The following is a 13,621-nucleotide window of genomic DNA, read 5'->3' on the forward strand; positions in this document are numbered from 1 at the left end:
AACTGCTTTTGAGCATAGTCCTTGCCTCTCCTGTACAGATTATAGTCACAGCTAACTCTTAAGAATTTTAGCTGTTTTCCTTTTTCTTTCTTTTAGCATTTGGTGTTTTGCTTTGGGAAATTGCTACATATGGTATGTCCCCTTATCCTGGAATTGATCTGTCACAAGTGTATGAATTATTGGAAAAAAACTATCGCATGGAGCGTCCAGAAGGCTGTCCAGAAAAAGTCTATGAACTCATGAGAGCATGTGAGTTTTCTACAAACTTAGCAAGAAAGATTTTGTTTAACCAAACGGACAAACTGAAATTTTTTCTTGAAGGGATATATGTGAAAGGTTAGAAGCAGAGTCTTTTGGCCATGTTATTTCCAGGGAATTTTGTTCTTAGTAATAAAAATATTTCTATTTTTATATATTAATATATCTTTATTGTATGTGTATTACATGTGAATCACAAGTTATCAAGCACTATCTGAGATCTTAAAAGTATATATTTCTCCCTATTTATATCGGGGTTTCAAGTTTCCAGTTAGTGCGGCAACATAAAATTATTCTTTTTTTTTTTTTGGAAAAGAAACTAGTCTTAGCAATTAGAGCTAAAAAGCAATCCAGAGATCCTCTAGTTTAATCCTTTCTTTTTATGAGTGAGGAACTTTTCCAGAGAGGAAGTGACTTGTTTAAGATCTCTCAGTGAGTTTTTGGCAGAGCCAGGACAATATCCCTCTCCTGTGATGTCGTGCTAAATAGGGCTCGACTCTTTGTGAACGCATCTGGGATTTTCTTCTCAGAGATCCTGGAGGGGTCTGCCACTTCCTTTTCCAGCTCATTTTTCAGATGAGGGAACTGAGGCAAACAGGGTCACAAACTAGGAAGTGGCTGACGCAGGATTTGAACTTAGAGGAGTCTTCCTGACTCCAGGTCTGACCTCCCTATGCAGTTCAGCATCCTCTGGCTGCCTGAAAATGGGAGTAGACTATTCCTTTCAAGTTCCCATTCTTCATTTAGAATGCTCAGTAATAGCCTAGAGTTTGCTTATTAAAGTTTATTTAACTTGGGGTTTGTTTGTCCAGGTTGGCAGTGGAGTCCTTCTGACCGGCCCTCCTTTGCTGAAATCCACCAAGCCTTTGAAACGATGTTTCAGGAGTCCAGCATCTCAGACGGTAACGGGTGGCGCTGTGCCAGGGTCACTGGGAGGCTGGGGGGCAGTGCGCAGGCTGGAGGTGGGCGGCGGCGTTCTCTGTGCGCCCTGCATGGTGATGCTATCTGAGACCCACAAGGGCACTTGAGTTTTACCGGGCAGTGTAAGAGATTAAGTTCTTCTTCAGCGTCAGTTTTTTCCATAATAATTCATAAGTAAACACTGTTGATTTAAAAAACAAAAATAAGACCAATACAGTTGCCAATAACAGTTCTTTCATGTATTTTTAGAAGTGGAAAAAGAGTTGGGGAAGAAAGTTGTACGAAGTGTTGTCAGTACATTACTGCAGGCACCAGAATTGCCAACTAAGACCAGAACATCTAGGAGAGCTGCTGAAAATAAAGACACCAGCGAGCTGCTTGACACTTCTCATCTGAGGAGTCAGGGAGAAGGTAATATATGCTACGAGCCCTTGTGCCTTCCGTGGTGTGTGCAGATCCTAAGTTCCTAGAAGCTTCCAAAGTCACATGTATAGAGATGAAAAGTAAAAGGGAGAATCTGTTCTTGTCTTTTAAATTTCTAGTAGGTGCCGGAGAGAGAAGCAAGTCCTGAAATATAGAGAGTATTCTCTTTTTGAAAGTGGAAGGATCCCCATTGAAAACAGAAAGCTAATCACCCCACAGCACCCCTTCTCCCTTTGGGAATCATTAAAGAGCAATTGACTTTGGCAGTTAGTTCGGTCAAAGAGGCAGAGATGCTTATAAAATCTACTGAGAAACTAATCCACCTTTTCATCTATTATTCAAAGCATTTGTGGTTCCCATTCCAGGGCAGATAAAACAATAATAAATATTGAACCCAAATGAAAGGGGGATTGTAGGTAGAACATTGACATGAAAAGCTCACTCAAAGAAAACCAAATCAACTCCCTACTCCTTTTCCAGTCTCCCCCCCCCCCCCAAAAAAAAAACCCCCCCCCCCCAAAAAAAAAAACTCTCTAGTACAGAACTGAGTTTTTTCACATCACTAGTATAGAACTAGTGATGTGAAAAAATTCATTTGTATAGTGTTTTGTGGTTTATGGAGGGCTTTCCCCATGACAGTCTTTTGAAATAGATAATATAAGTAATAGTAGTCCCCGTTTTATAGGTGAGAAAACAAGTTGGGGAGTGGGAAAATTAAGTAATTTGCCAATGTTACAAAGCTAGTAAATGTCAGACCTGTGATTTGAGCTTGGTTCCCAGAATCATTCTCCTTTCCACTACATCAGGGCTCTCAGTACTGTACCATTCTGCCCCTCATAGTATTTTGTGGTTCCTAGAGAAAAGTACCTTTCTGTTGTAATTCCTTAGGGCATCATAGGAGGTTGGATTGGGATATTAGGGAGTCTTATGATTTTGAGTGTGTCTGTGATTTAAGTCACTAGAGTAGATTAGGAATTTTCTGTCTGAATATTAATAAGCAAAGCAGATCTTGAATGATCATTCTCAGCATCCCTCACTGCCAGCTTTTATCCTTTTAGGATCATGACATGAGGTGTTAAGCAAAATGCATGTGTATAGTAGGAACCTAATAAATATATGTTTACTTATTAATTTTGAATTTGATTGAGAAAGGCTTTTGGGGAAAAAAAATTTCATGAAAACTCTTAACCAATTACTATGTCAAGGATTTCGGATTTTGTTGATATGAATATTTGTGGATATACATTATCTCCAAGTCATAGTAGACAATTTAATAAATGAGTATAACCAAAAATTATATATCTCTTAGTGACCATCCCTTTGGACAGTAACTTAGCCAAGTTGATCCTCCCATTCTACAAGCTTTCAAGAAACCCAAACATACTCAAGCCTTTTTAACTTGACATTGGATCTGTGTTCCATTGACACCAGTTGAACTTCTTCCATGCCATGATGAAGCAATGTATTAGAACTTTAGTTCAAGATGAAAAGCAACATAATAAGAAATGTGGTTCATTAGAGTGGTGCACTTAAAGATAAAGGTCAAATGGAAGGATAGTGTGAAAGCCAAGAGCATCAAGTATCAGCATTGAAAATGTTTTACTAGAATTTTTCCCTTCTTCATTGATTCTACATCAGACTAAAGTTGTAGTCACCACTTAGATTCTCCTGATTCTTTTCCTGACATGCTGTCTGACTTATGGTAAATGAGTATATAAGCAACTCCATTTAGATTTAGCAAGTGCTAGCAGTTGGGCTATTCTAGTAGTTGACCTGTTAGTGAGTATATCTGTATTCAAAAATGAGGACACTGAAAACGCCAGATATATTTATTATAAACCATTATTCATATTTAAAGCATGCCAATTTGAAGATTTAAAAAGGTCATCCTCTGTCTTTAGAGCATAATAGCTCATTGTCAGTATGTTTCTATGGCACGAAACACCTTCCCTTCCAAATTATGCCACTTAGAACATTCAGATGGTTGACTGATCTGAGGGTAATAGGTTCTAAGTTTCTGTTTTGGCTCTGTCATTGTTTTCACTTGACCAGGTAATGATGTCAGAAGGGACTCTTGTGTTTTAACCTAAACAAATGAGGAGAAAAGGAGACAAGTGTCACCCCTATTTTTTATTATGTTTTCAGTGCCTCGGTGAGTAAGAAGCCTTTTTAGAGGAGAAAACAGTTACATATTTGATAGAGTGAGTGCACCAGAATGCAGAGCTCCGAATACAAAAGAACTAATTTGTCAAAATTAGATAGGAATCTCTACTCTGAAAAAAAAATATTTATTGATGATCATTTTAGGAAATAGTGTGTTAATTTGTGCCCCACTGGGCTCCTATGCTGCAGAATCTAATTTTATATGAAGGAAGTCTTAATGGAATGGTTACAAAAAGTGATGTGGAAATGCTTTCTCTTGATTCATTCAAACATTCCTAATTTTGTTTCAGATCTTTTGGATCATGAGCCTGCTGTTTCTCCACTGCTCCCAAGGAAAGAAAGAGTTCCCCAGGACAGTAATCTGAACGAAGATGAACGTCTTCTCCCCAAAGACAAGAAAACCAACCTCTTCAGTGCTCTTATCAAGAAGAAGAAGAAAACAGCTCCAACCCCACCCAAACGCAGCAGTTCTTTTCGGGAGATGGATGGCCATTCAGACCGCAGGGCGGGTGGAGAGGATGAAACCCGAGATATCCTCAATGGCACTTTTATCACAGCTCCCTCAGATGCAGCCGAGTCATCCAAGTTCCCAAGTCCAAGCAATGGGTTGAATGTTAGCAATGGAGCAGTGTCAGGGTCCTCAGGCTTCCGGTCTCCCCACTTGTGGAAAAAATCCATTGCATCAGCGAGTAGCCGCCTGGCAACCAATGAAGAAGAAAGTAGTTCCAACTCCAGCAAGCGTTTCCTGCGGTCGTGCTCTGCCTCTTGCGTACCCCACGGGGCCAAGGACACAGAATGGAGGTCAGTAACACTGCCTCGGGACCTACAGTCCACTGGAAGGCAGTTTGATTCTTCTACCTTTGGTGGGCACAAGAGTGAGAAGCCAGCTTTGCCTAGGAAACGGGCAAGTGAGAATAAATCTGATGTGACTTCTAGGGGCACAGTGACCCCGCCACCCCGGCTACTGAAGCAAAACGAGGAGGGAGTTGACGATGTCTTTAAAGATACAGAGTCCAGTCCTGGTTCCAGCCCCCCAAGTCTGACACCAAAACTTGTCCGTAAGCAAGTCACAGTGACAGTTTCCTCTGGCTTGTCCCACAAAGAAGAAACTGGGAAAACTAGTGCCTTAGGAGCTCCTGCTGCACTGGAACAAGTCCCTGTTAGCAAAGCTGCCTCCAGTGCATTTATGGGAACCAGTAAGGTCTCCAGTGAAGAGCCCAGAGGGAGGAGGCACAAACATTCTTCTGAATCATTAGGGAAGGACAAAGGAAAGCTTTCCAGACTTAAACCTGCCCCTCCTCCCCCACCGTCATCATCTGCTGGGAAATCCACCAAGCCTTCTCATGACACAGCGGGGGATGTAGGACCTAGTCTTAAAGCGAAACAGTTGACTATGGTAGCAGATGCTGGGAACAGTGATGCTGCCAAATCAAACCAGTTAGGAGAGGGTGTCAAAAAGCCGGCGCTCTCCTCTGCACCAAAGCCCCCGTCATCCAACAAACCATCAGCGGCCCCACTAACCACTCCAGCCACCTCCCCCTCTACTTTGCCATCTGCTTCGTCAGTCCTGGGAGGGGAACAGCTTTCGTCCACTGCTTTCGTCCCTCTCATATCCACCCGAGTGTCCCTGCGGAAAACTCGCCAGCCTCCAGAGAGGCTTGCTAGCGGTGCTATCACAAAAGGTGTGGTCCTAGACAGCACCGAGGCCTTGTGCCTGGCTATCTCCAAAAACTCAGAACAGATGGCCAGCCATAGTGCTGTGCTGGAAGCAGGGAAAAACCTTTACACTTTCTGTGTGAGCTACGTGGACTCCATCCAGCAGATGCGGAACAAGTTTGCTTTCAGGGAGGCCATCAACAAGTTGGAAAACAACCTCCGTGAGCTTCAGATCTGCCCCGCAACGGCGGGCAGCGGCCCTGCTGCCACCCAGGACTTTAGCAAGCTTCTCAACTCAGTGAAAGAAATCAGCGATATTGTTCAGAGGTAGCAGAAGTCAGGGCTCAGCCAGCCAGAGCTGCCTGCTAATAGCTGTAGCCTGAGAGCTATGATAGACTGACAAAAGACCGGTGAACCAGTGCCACCGGAACAGGAAAAGGCACACAAGGTGCTGCTGGAGAGCACACGTGGCCTAATTGCCTAGGCCATGGAATGTCAAACACCATATGTTTTTCTCTCTTTCAGCCCAGGTTCTTTACTGTTCTGAAACTTATCTGTGGAGTTCCATCTCTGTGGACTGAAGCCAAAATACCAAGGCCCTTTTGTCCCTTTTTATTAATGTTGTTTTAAAATGAGCTTTAAGTTGGAAGTGGAAATGGAAGACATGGGATTTTGTTTTCTTCCTTTCTAGAGACACTCCTGTGTCCTTCTCTTGCCATTTCCCCAAAGGATAAATCTTCTGAACGCTTAACATATTTGAGCCTTTCTAGTAAAGTATTGCTAACACTCACCTCTCCTTGTTCCATGAAGAGAATAGTCCTATTTGATTTTCTTAAGTCTTCAAAAAAAATATATTTGAGGAAAGTATTCAGAAGGGTGCCCTATCCAAAGTTGGCCTTCTGATTCACCTATTGGCTAAGGGCTGAGTTTTCTCTCCTGTATTCTTATATGACGGAGAGCCAATGATTATTGGATTAGTAAGTTGTGATAAGGGAAGCAACTGACTGGCTCATCTAGTGAGCATTGAAGACCAAGTGGTTTGGGTCTTCCAGTCTTTCCTTTATCCTGGAGAAGAAATTGCCTTCCTTTTGTGATGTGTAGTGCCAAATTGGAGCCAGCAGACTTTGGTTTCTAAAGAAAATGGGGTTGATATTGCTGCCATAACATAGAGAAGGAGCAGGACAGGAAAGCAGGGATTCAACAGCATAAGTTGTTCAGTTGCCCACAGCAATCAGTCTGTGCCCTTGGCAGATCTGGTACTGCTCTTTTATAACCCTAGTCACTGGATGATATACTGAGAACAGAAATCTGGGCCCAGTCATGTATTCATTCATTTCTTCCTCATGCACTCCTCTAAGCAAAGCACATTCTCACAGCCCCTTTCTGAGACAGTAGACTGTTTAGTTTCCTGGCATTCTTGAAGGCTCCCTGAGCAAGCTCCTCTGTTATCTGCAAATCTGGGAGCATCATCATGGCCATCAGTTCTTATATAGAAACTAGCAGTCAGTGAGCACAGAGTTCATTGCACCAAAGAGAAAGGAAAAAAGTGTTGACACCCAAAGGCCCTGGCCACATTTGGCCACACGTTTGGAGTTTGGAGAATGTCTTTTATTTAATTACAATGAACAACACTTATCAATCTAATGTTTCTCTAGGGGTTCTGTCAGAGACTGTTAAGGGGGGAGGGAGAACCCACAGAAAGTATTTCAGACAGCAGGCAGCCATTTTTTGTCTTACTCATTTTTCCCCAGGGACTCCCCAGGAGTACTGAAGGTACAGGGACCATGACTCATGGGGGCAGCTGCTCACAGTTTTCCTTGACCTCTCCATGTCAGTATCCAAGCTGTTTAAGAGGCAGGAAGCAATAGGCAGGGGACTAAAAAGAGGCTCACAGCGCTACCCAGGAAACAAGGGTTATGACTATTAATGGTGCAATTTAACCCCTTAACAGAGAAAGCAGAAAAAAACCACATTCCTTCCCCCTTTCCTCTAACTCCTGTGACCCTATTGCATTACACTATTTTTACACTAATCATCTTAACTTGTATTTTATTTTTCTGCTAGAAATGGTTTTTAAAATTATTTCCTTTCAATACCTTTTTATATTCTCATGTCACCTCTTTGCCCTCACAGACTGCTGTGATTTACAAACAGAAGGAGATGTTAAAACACCACCAGCTGCCTTTAAACAGACAAAACAAAACAAACCACACAATACAAAAATCTTTGGACTGTTTTTATGAGGTACTGTTTTTGTTTTGTTAACATAATGTGCCACTATATTATGCATTTGTATCTTGCTATTACACTCTTTTATAGACTTACTCTTTTATAAATGTGTAAATAGTTTTTCAACTGTCCTTTCTGTAATACCTATGGTGCCATTTTCTTTCTTTTTTTTTGGTCCAATACATTTTGTTCAATATGTGACTCTCGATGTTTTTTGAGTCCAAGTCTGTCTTCCTTAGTATTTTTTAAATAAATCAATGTTGACGAAAATAAGAATCTCTTCATCTATTGTTTTACTTAACTCTTCATTTTGCATGAACCATCCAGTTTGTAGTGAAAGGAAGATTTCTTGTATGGTAAAAGGCATATAAAGACTTTGTATGCATGGTATCTGTTAGAGCCTGGGAAGAAATGTGAAAATCTTGAGTTTTGATGTTCCATTTTGCTGAGAGGAGGGGTGGGAGAGGGGAGAGGGGCTGAATAAGTGAATGATTATTGCAGAAAACAAATCCATTTCCTTTGGCTATTTCATTTCCAAGGTTTTTGAAGTAAGGTTTACTTCCTCTTCCCAGAATGGTTACCAGCACACAGAAACTGCAGCTATCTTGTGTCTTGTGTCATTACCTGCAATGTCAGGAACAATTTCCTTGTCCCTCTTTTCAGACCTTTCCTGCATCATAAGAAACTTTCTAGCAATCTAGACTGCTTGTGATTCAGAAACTAAGGTGGGACTAAACAGCAATGAATTGATCCCACTTGATAGTGACAGGTAGAAAGGAATAAATGATTTTCTTTGTGAAGCTGCATTAACTTTGATGCTATTGGACTGTTATTTAGTGTGCAGAAAGAGCTAGTTTCCTGAATAGCTACTTCTTGTCCTGAAAGAGTTAATACTTCCAGAAAGACATTTCTTCTTATTTTTCCCTTTGAACCCTCTCTGCCACCACCCATCAGCCTTAAAGCACCCCTCGTTTACTTGTCTTTGACATGCCTAGTGTCATTTCTTTGTGGGAATGATGAATAACTGTGGAATGCTGGCCTACGTGGTGTTATAAGACTATAATGGTAACCCTTTACAGAGACCTGTTCTAGCCACCCACTGAGCACAGGTTGTCAAGAGGGACTCTCTTTCTTCATGGGTTTGGTCTCCATTTAACGCCGGCTGACAGCTTGGAAAGTTGAAGTTGGGGAAGTAAGTAGAACCCTCTGATAATAATACTTATTAAGCCAGTAGACTTGTCAAAGGAATACATTTCATGCTCACCAAAGCATATTGAAAAGTACGGTTCACAAAAATCCTATGAAAGGAACTCTGTTGCAACAAGGTGTGTTGAGCATCATCGAAGGAACAAAATAATCTAGATAAAAAATTTTCATGAACCAAAGACTGATCGATTTCCACATCTAGAATTGCATCATTTTAGAGCTATAAGGTACTTAAGCCATCATCTTGTCCAATTCCTTCATTTTTGTATATAGAAAAATGAGAATCAGAGACATGAATCCACTACCCAGATTCATTCATATTGGATAAAGGCACTGAACATAGAATTAGAAGACCTGCATTCGAATTCTTCTTCCATTACCTAAGATGGTGCAAATTGTGCAACCTTACTCTTAGTTCAAGTCACCAAACATTACAGAGCTTCACTGTCCATCCATAAACTTCCAGGAAGCTGGTCCACACAATCTCATAATTTCCTTCTAGCTGAAACATTATGAGAAGGATTTAGCTAATGATAAAACCAGTGCTAGAAACCAGGTCTCCTGTCTGTTTCCTCCCCAACTAACTAAATACTCCTTTTCATTTGACATCTAGTTTCTAATCTAGAAGTTGATTCATCTTGTTTCCCAAGAATTTCCCAAGCAACCTCACAGAGATTAACTCTGCCCCAATCCCAGTTCATTCATATCACTAGGTAACACTACTTCTTATCTTTCATTTGGAGAATTCTAGGGATCTTGCCAGCACCATAATAAAATGGTATGGGATATCCCTGAGATAAGAAAACTAGACTTAAAATGACCTTTTTATAAACATCTCACTCTAAACCTGTGGTCTTCACATCACTTGAAAACTTACGATAAATTGCATTGAGACCAGTTTCCCCAGGTGTCAAGGAGATTCTTGTGGTATTGCTCTCTTGAGTCAAAACTAATGATGGATAGATTTCTAATTCACATCATGATAAAAAACAAAAACCAAAACACATACTTGTGAACTAATCTTTTCTTGTCAATTTGGAAGGTTAATTTCTTAAAAAGAGAATGGGTCAAGTTCTACTTATTTGAATTCTGACACTTAGCAGCAAATGCTTCACCAAATAAATGATTTTTGGTAAGTCAGCACTGACATTAATAAGGAAAAACAGAACCTATACCCCAAACTGTACATATTCACATGAAATTTATTGCATGATTTTTTTTACAGCTGACTGAAACTGAGGCCTCATGAGGGCTGGAGATAGGGGAAATGCTACATATTTTCAAGAATGCATCAAATCAATTGGGCTGGGCATTGGGGGTTGGGAGGTGCCAAAGATGGCTTCCAGCTTTCTCCTTTGGATCAGAGAGGTCCTCTGTCTAATGTCTGTAAGTTTTCCTCAATGTACAGGATTCTAAAGCACTGTTTAGGAAGCAAAGTATTATCTGTTACCTCTGCTCCCATATTTAGGATCTTTGAGGGAGAAAAGGAGTTGGGAAAGATAGAATTTTCTGAACTATCCTATAACTAACTTGCTTAGTTTAACCAAGAATGTTCTCAGAGGATTAGAGATCTCCTTTCATTGCCTTGGCAAAATTCCAAGACTCTGCCAGAGCCTGGGTGCACTCCTTTCTGCACAGATATTCTCAGCTTAGAGGGTAAGAGAACATTTGAACTTCAACAGCATGGGGACACATAAACTAAAATTCATTCATGGTTGTCATACTTGAGAAAGATGGTTTGTGAATTTAGAAAGAAAAAGCTGCATTTTGTATATATCACAAAATATGGATTTATTTAGGGATCTGAAAGAACCAATTGTAAAAGCTCAGGAGTAAGATTGTATTTCATTAGCATTGTTTATTTACCTCCACCTTCAGTTTTAATAACTGAAATCCTTTAGATTTACACACCCAAAATGGAGACTTTTTTGTGTATTAAATAAATACAATTAACAGATGCAAACAGTCATTCAGATGCTTCAGTGACCTTGATTTGAAAAAGTAAGGGAATGAGAATGAATTGCTCAGGGGAGCCTAATCTGTTTCCAAAATAAATGCTTTCCAAAAACCTTCACCCCTACTAATCTACAGACTAATGTATACTGTGAAGGAGAACTGAGGGTAACTGTGTGGTATAAGATGGTTGGTTGACATCGGGAAGCAGACCTTTAACCAGGAAATAGTGGGGTTGGCATGAAGGAGGGCAGGGGGGTTAAAGACTAAATTTAGCCAAATACAGTGGGAGGTGATTTAACAGATCAATGCATTTAACAATTTGATTGCTCCAATTTTCAGGATTATTGAGCCTGAATGTGCAAGTAAACTGGAAGACTAGCTTTATTTGTTGTTGAGTGTTGGATGTTTTTGTGTAATTTTTTTTTGAGATGAAAACTTAAATGTCAGTATTTTCATTTCTCTGAAACCATACTTTCTGTGATCTCATGCTTTTTTGGCAAAAGGAGATAAATCAAAATACTACAGTCAAAAACTACCCACCATATTTACTACTGGCCCAACTGTTAGTATCTTGCTATGACATTAGTTAGTGACCATGAAAGTGACTTTCTAAAAAAAAGGAACAAAAACTTAATAAGGAGAATTGATTTTAGGTATCCTTCATAGCTCTTATGAATTTTTTTTTTGTCTTTCTGGTTTACTGTTTTATTCAGTGTTAATACAGTTAAATGCTTTTCAGATATTTGTTAAAACTTAGAGGGAAAAGGACTCAAATTATCTTTTATTTAAGCACATATGTTTATAGAGTTTCCTAAAAATCAATTGTGAACATGGGTAAATTTTAAGCTTTTAAAACTGAAAACTGCACTGGGACTTTTGGAATGTTCTGTATACTGAAGACACCTGGTATGAGAGAATATTGGCTGAATTAATGTAAAACTTTATGGCACAGATTCACAAAAGTGTATCCTGGGAATTCAATTAAAAAAAATTTGATCAAAAAGAATTTTTGCTTAAGAGTTATAGAATTTGTTCATCTGTGATTTTAGTGTTAATTCAAAGTCCACTGCTTCCTTTTTCCCTTTTGAAAGTCTTTTCCCTCAAATGATGACACACATTCTTTTTGGTCCCTCATCATATTCCTTTGATTAGTCCCATCAGCTGATCTTCTTTGCCACTGTCCCAAGTCAAAATGGTCATTGAAAGTAGACCATATGCCCCAGACCCAGAGATTAAATCTGTCTTTGTTAGTGTCCAGTTTAGAGTTAAGTGAAAAGCTCCAGTGGAAAGAGACTAGCCCTAATAGAAAGTAAATTATTAAATCCAGTATTCCTTTTCCATCTTATTACCCTTGTTTCTCTATTCTAAATCAGTTTGGTTCTATTGTAGCGTCAATATGTTTCTCTATAATGAAGCAGCTCTTTGACTATTGAAGATTGAGGACTGTTGCTAGAGAATGCAAGTCCTTCACAAAATGAGAAAGGACTGTTGAAAACTACATGCCGCCAAGCTGGGCTCAGCCCAGTGTGGTTCTTAAAAGGCTAATAAAAATCCACCAATTAATTGTGACAGTTCAATGGAAAATTATTCAATTGTGAACATGGATAAAGTACAGCTTTAAAAGAGGAGGGGAAATGTTGCTATAGTTACATCAATATAAGCTCCTTGTCTTAGCAGTTGAAGCAGACCAACATGTGAGCAGCATCCGATCACTATATCTGACATGGGATAGCATCTAAGGAGACACCAAAGCTGTGTTTGAAATAAACAGGGGGCCCAGTCCCAGGTCTGAAACTGCTGCAAGCTTAGCTCCTATTTTTTCGGGGGGGAAGGGGGTAAGGAGCTGTTTTTCATATGTTGTCTCTAAAGAAAGTCAAATAGAATAAGAAAACATACTCTGTGTTGTCTTTATCTTTTGGCCACTGATATTTCCTAAACAATTAGAGGAATGTCAAGACGTATGTGGGTATATTTAAGACACTTTCAGTCTTCAGAGTGTCCATACATTCATAGCACAGTAAAATTAAGTTCCAACACACTAACTGCTTGTAGTTGAGTGTAGTTTGCAGGGGTTGTAACTTTTATTTAAAAAGAAATACATATGTTGAAAATTTGAAATACAGCCTTATTAAACAGCAGCATCAAATAAATGCTTTTTCATGCATGACTCATTCAATTCCCACGAGATCCCTGGCCCAGTAAAATCATGGTACTGGGAAGATGGTTTATCCGAATAGCTTGGGCAGCTACTCAGTCCAAAATGGCATCTTGACACCAAGGAGTGTTTTCTGCCAGGGGCATTTTGTATTAATGGGCTGGAGAATAAGAATACTTGCTAAGTCTTTTTTATTTGTTTGTTTTACTTTGACTTTTTTAACCTGTGCGTGGTGCCCAGTAGAATCTACTCCTCATTCACAGCCACATTTTGGATGTCAGCTTACAGGCATCCCTGTGGAGACTGTCAACACTTTGATTATCCCACTATAATCACTCAGTCCTCCTGCCTTCAACTTAGAGCATGGCATGCAAGCTCTCCCAATTCTTATTCATTGCATTGCATCTTTCTCAGCTCAGTACCACTGAGGCCAAGGGATTGTTTTAAAACCATCAGAAATAGACCGCTGGGGGAGGGAAAGAGTGATCCAGACAGAGCATTGTTGCTTTTCAGGGAGTTTGAACAAAGGCTTTGTTTTTCCTTGCCAGAATACACCATTTCTCTCATTCTGTTAATGAGCAAAGTTTGGGATTGAAGGGTCACAGAACTCACACATCAGCCCACCCAACCCCCCAGAATAACATACAGAAAGCC

The 13,621-nt window shown here is 40.0% G+C and overlaps 1 protein-coding gene across 2 annotated transcripts in view; it reads left to right on the plus strand.

The window, feature by feature from the left end:
* The window catches only part of ABL1 (ABL proto-oncogene 1, non-receptor tyrosine kinase), a 172,958-nt gene extending 165,772 nt beyond the window's left edge, over nt 1-7,186 (plus strand). For both annotated transcript variants that reach the window (XM_031954848.1, XM_023494307.2), the window contains exons 8-11: nt 97-249; nt 1,071-1,160; nt 1,429-1,590; nt 4,056-7,186. In XM_031954848.1, the coding sequence (XP_031810708.1) occupies nt 97-249; nt 1,071-1,160; nt 1,429-1,590; nt 4,056-5,752 (2,102 nt within the window). In that variant the 3' untranslated portion in view covers nt 5,753-7,186. The remainder of the gene's footprint in view (nt 1-96; nt 250-1,070; nt 1,161-1,428; nt 1,591-4,055) is intronic.
* The last annotated feature ends 6,435 nt before the right edge of the window (nt 7,187-13,621 follow it).

The sequence above is a fragment of the Sarcophilus harrisii genome, chromosome 2 (assembly GCF_902635505.1).
Source record: "Sarcophilus harrisii chromosome 2, mSarHar1.11, whole genome shotgun sequence".
NCBI classification, from domain to species: domain Eukaryota; kingdom Metazoa; phylum Chordata; class Mammalia; order Dasyuromorphia; family Dasyuridae; genus Sarcophilus; species Sarcophilus harrisii.